This window comes from Chaetura pelagica, unplaced genomic scaffold (assembly GCF_000747805.2).
Source record: "Chaetura pelagica isolate M959 unplaced genomic scaffold, ChaPel_1.0 scaffold217, whole genome shotgun sequence".
Lineage (NCBI taxonomy): Eukaryota > Metazoa > Chordata > Aves > Apodiformes > Apodidae > Chaetura > Chaetura pelagica.
In genome coordinates this window covers 526,600-530,738 of record NW_009953903.1, presented here as the reverse complement: position 1 = coordinate 530,738, position 4,139 = coordinate 526,600, and the positions used below count along the sequence as shown (strand labels likewise).

The 4,139-nt window shown below is 50.3% G+C and overlaps 1 protein-coding gene across 1 annotated transcript in view; it reads left to right on the top strand.

Annotated features, from left to right (window-relative positions):
• LOC104392053 (protocadherin Fat 4-like) overlaps positions 1-4,139 on the top strand; it is a 49,638-nt gene that overhangs the window by 20,950 nt on the left and 24,549 nt on the right. Inside the window, exon 3 of the mRNA XM_010001409.1 lies at positions 11-1,848. Coding sequence (XP_009999711.1) covers positions 11-1,848 — 1,838 coding nt within the window. The remainder of the gene's footprint in view (positions 1-10; positions 1,849-4,139) is intronic.

Here is a 4,139-nt window from a genome sequence, read left to right as displayed (position 1 = left end):
CTGCTCGCAGCCTTCTCCTGCCTGCCGGCTCCCAGCAGCTCCCAGCTCCGTTATTCCGTGCCCGAGGACCGGGAGCCGGGCTCCTGGGTGGGCGACCTGGCCAAGGACCTTGGGGTGGATTTGCGGAGCTTGGCCACCCGCAGCCTGCGCCTGGTGAGCGAGGGTGGGCAGAGGCACTTCAAGGTGGACCTTGCAGCAGGGGTGCTGCTCCTCGACAGCAGGCTGGACAGGGAGGCACTGTGTGGGCAGAGCCCCACGTGCTCCCTGCACCTCCAACTCGTTATGGAGCATCCCCTTCAGCTCCACCGGGTCGAGGTGGATGTCCTCGACGTCAATGACAACGCGCCTCAGTTCCCCAAGCCAGAGGTGGTCTTGGAGATCACGGAGGTAGCCAACCCTGGGACTCGGCTACCCCTGGAGGTAGCAGAAGACCCAGATATGGGCTCCAACTCCATCTCCACCTATGAGCTCAGCCCCAGCCAGCATTTTGCCCTGAGCATCAACGTGAGAGGAGATGGTGTTAAAATGCCTGAGATTGTACTTGAAAAAGCGTTGGATAGAGAGAAGGTGGCTGTTCATCACCTGACGCTCACAGCCCTGGATGGAGGGAATCCAGTGAAGTCTGGCACAGCCAAGGTCACCATCCATGTCCTGGATGCAAATGACAACCCTCCTGTCTGCGACCCACCCGTATCCAAGGTGCATCTGGAGGAGAACGTGCCAGTGGGCACTCTGGTCACCAAACTGAATGTCACTGATCTGGATGAAGGTCCCAACGGGGATGTGGAATATTCTTTCAAAGTTAGCAATAATGCACCTGGTAAATTCACCAAGCTGTTCTCCTTAGACCCTCGGACAGGGGAGATCAGAACCAAAGCTCCTCTGGATTACGAGGAATCCAGTGCTTACGAGATTGCGGTTCGAGCCAGGGACAAGGGATCCCCAGCCATGGAAGGACACTGTCACCTGAGGGTGGAATTAATTGATATCAATGATAACAGCCCAGAGATCGTGCTGACCTCTCTCTCCAGCCCCGTGCAGGAGGATGCAACCCCGGGCACTGTGATTGCCCTCATTGGTGTGAAGGACAGCGACTCTGGTGACAATGGGCAGGTCCGCCTGCAGATCACGAAAGAGCTCCCGTTTAAACTGGTGTCATCTTTTAAGGAGCATTTCTCCCTGGTCACAAATGGTCCCCTCGATCGGGAGAAGGCCAGTGGATACAACATCACAGTGAGGGCTGTGGATTCCGGGTTCCCACAGAGGGCCACACAAAAGACCTTTTACCTTGGAATTGCTGACGTGAATGACAATGCACCAAATTTCTCCAGCCCTTTTGATACAGCTCATGTTCAGGAAAACTCCCTACCTGGAACTTCTGTCTTTTCAGTGTCAGCATTTGATCCTGATGAAGGTAGCAATGCCAAGCTGTCTTACTCCATCTTGGACAACGGGATGCAGGATGTACCCATCTCAGCCTACTTCCGGATAGACCAGGATAATGGCACCATCTACACTATGAGAGCTCTGGACTATGAGCAGGACAAGGTGTTCCAGGTGCCTGTGGAAGTGAAGGATGCTGGGTCTCCTGTGCTGAGTAGCACTGCAGTGGTTCATGTGTTTGTTCTGGATGAGAACGACAATGCCCCTACCATTGTCTACCCACCAGTCCCCAAGGGCTCTGCCTTCCACCAAACCATCCCGGTCTTGGCAGAACCTGGCTATCTGGTCACCAAAATTGTAGCTGTTGATGCTGATAGTGGCCATAATGCTTGGCTGTCCTATCAACTGCAGGAGAGTGCTGAGGCTTTGCCTTTCCAAGTGGAACGCCGCTCTGGAGAGATAAGGGTTGCACAGGCTCTCAGGGAGTCAGAAGATCCCCACAGGCTGGTGGTTGAAGTGAGGGACAATGGGACACCATCCCTCTCGGCCTCCGTGGTAATAGTCCTTTCTCCAGAGGAAAGCAGCATGCAGGAATTCGCCAAGTCCTTGGACCTCCCCAAATCTTCTCCCAAGGATACCAACCTAACGCTTTATCTCATCATCTCCCTGGTGTCCATTTCCCTTGTGTCCTGTGTCGTGTTAGCTCTGGTGGTTGCCCGGTGTCTCAAAGCTGGCACTGCCAGCTGGACCTTTGCTGGTTGCTGCCGAGGGACTGGCCACAAACCCGCTCCCCATTTCCGCGGGCAGATGAAGCCAGATGGCTTCATCAAGTACCTGGATGTGGGAGGAGCAGGCTTGACCTCCCAAGCACAGAACTACACCTCTTGTTTCTCACCCATGTCTGACCAGAGCGATTTCCTCTTTGTAAAACCTTTCAGCCATTCTAGCACTGCGGAGACCGTGGCTGCCTATGAGCAGGTGACCAGCACCTTAGCGAGTCCCTGCGACGGGGTAAGATGGGGGTGTTTCTAATTGTCCTGTAATACAGTCCATAATATCCAAGCCAGTTGGCTGTTCTCTGTCTGTCCTTCCAAGTAGGAAGGTGCCTTCAGGGAACGTGTGTCCCCATCACCTCCTGGGAGGTGGCAGGTGAAAACTTTGGCTCGGTGTGATGGAGGTGGGGGAAGGGGCTGGGCAGAACTGTGAAATCAAAGACTGTGTGTTCATAGAAGTGAAGAGTTTTTCCTTGGCCCCGTTCGTTCTCTTTTGTAAAAGTGACTCGTAGCATGGTCAGGAATGTGGGGTTTGGGTGTTTAAACTTCTTGATCTCGTTTAACCCCTTTATTCTGCACAGCAAATGATCCCTGACACAGGAGGAGGGGATCTGACAGCAAAGTTTGCTGGTGTTTCTTTTGCTCTGTTTCAGAGGTGCTCTGTAGAAATTACTTCTTAACTCTCAGGTGTTATTCATTACTGACTGTGCCTTGGCAAGGGATCGTTTTCCAGCTTGGTCATTTTGAGTGAGGGGCTGAATTCACTATAGATCACAGTGACATTTTTTGCAAAGATCCTGGTGACCTTACGTGCCCTTGGGCTTGCAGAGCCTGAGGCATGGACGTGCTTGGAAAACTCCAGCCACTTGCACTTGGCTAAATATGGATGTAGGTGACTGTGTTTAGCTGTAGCTTTTATTACTTTGGGATATAAAAAGTAAAGCAATCTTGTGTCAGAAACACCTGCCCTAAATTTGAAAGTGGTAATTGCGACAGGAATTCAAAATATAGATTGGAAAGGGCTCATTTAGTGCAGGGTTGTGTGTCAGTGTGTGCAAAAATGGATCTGAAATCAGGAGGGCAAGTGTTTAAACAGCTTGGTTTGCATGCAGCAAGTGTGCCAGTGGGGCCTGTGTTGTAGGGGAGTCATTAATTCTAACATATTCTTTCATCAGAATCATCAAAGCTGTGGAGAAATTAGTGAAATCGCATCTACTAAATAAAAATCTAGGTCAGCTGTGCCCGCCTTCACTTTTCCTCAGTAATTGCATGTACAAGCAGAATAATCCTATAAAACTGATGTTCCACTATATGGACTAGGAACTGCTCATTCCTAAGGTGACTGAGAGAAATGTTGGCCTTTCCAGGTGGGATGTTATCATCCTGGAGTTAATTAAGCAGATTATGATTTTCGGAAGTATGTGTCTTCCCGGCAGGAAAGAGTTCTGCTGTTTAGTGCTCTTCACAAAGGCCTGATTCAAACAGGAGCCTACAAGCCTGCTTCATGTCCTTCCTTATTTACAAAATGTCCATTGTTTGATGGTAAAATAACACGGGCAGAAAGGGATACGGGGGCTTATGAATGAAGTTACAAAGTGTGCTGCTGTGTCCCGAGCTCATCGTGTCTCCCGAACAAATGGTGCCTTTTTCTTTTGCTCTCGGAAGTTTATTGTTGACTCTGCAAACAGAAAAATATTGTAGTGCTCTGAGGCCTCATTTAGGAAAAGTCATTCAGATACAACGTGTGAAATCAAGATCTCAGGCTGGCTTTTTTAAGGGCAGAAGCAAGACAGATTAGCAAGGTCTGTTATCGTTTTACCTTCTGGCATTAAGAGCATCTTTCTCAGTATCAATTAACTCTGCCACCCCCGCACCCCCCCGAAGCTCATTGCTCTGGTACCATTGCCTCTGCCCTTATCAGTTTATTTCATGCTTCATTTCTTTCACAGCCTGGTTTCCTGAGCTGCTTTGGAAGATTATTCA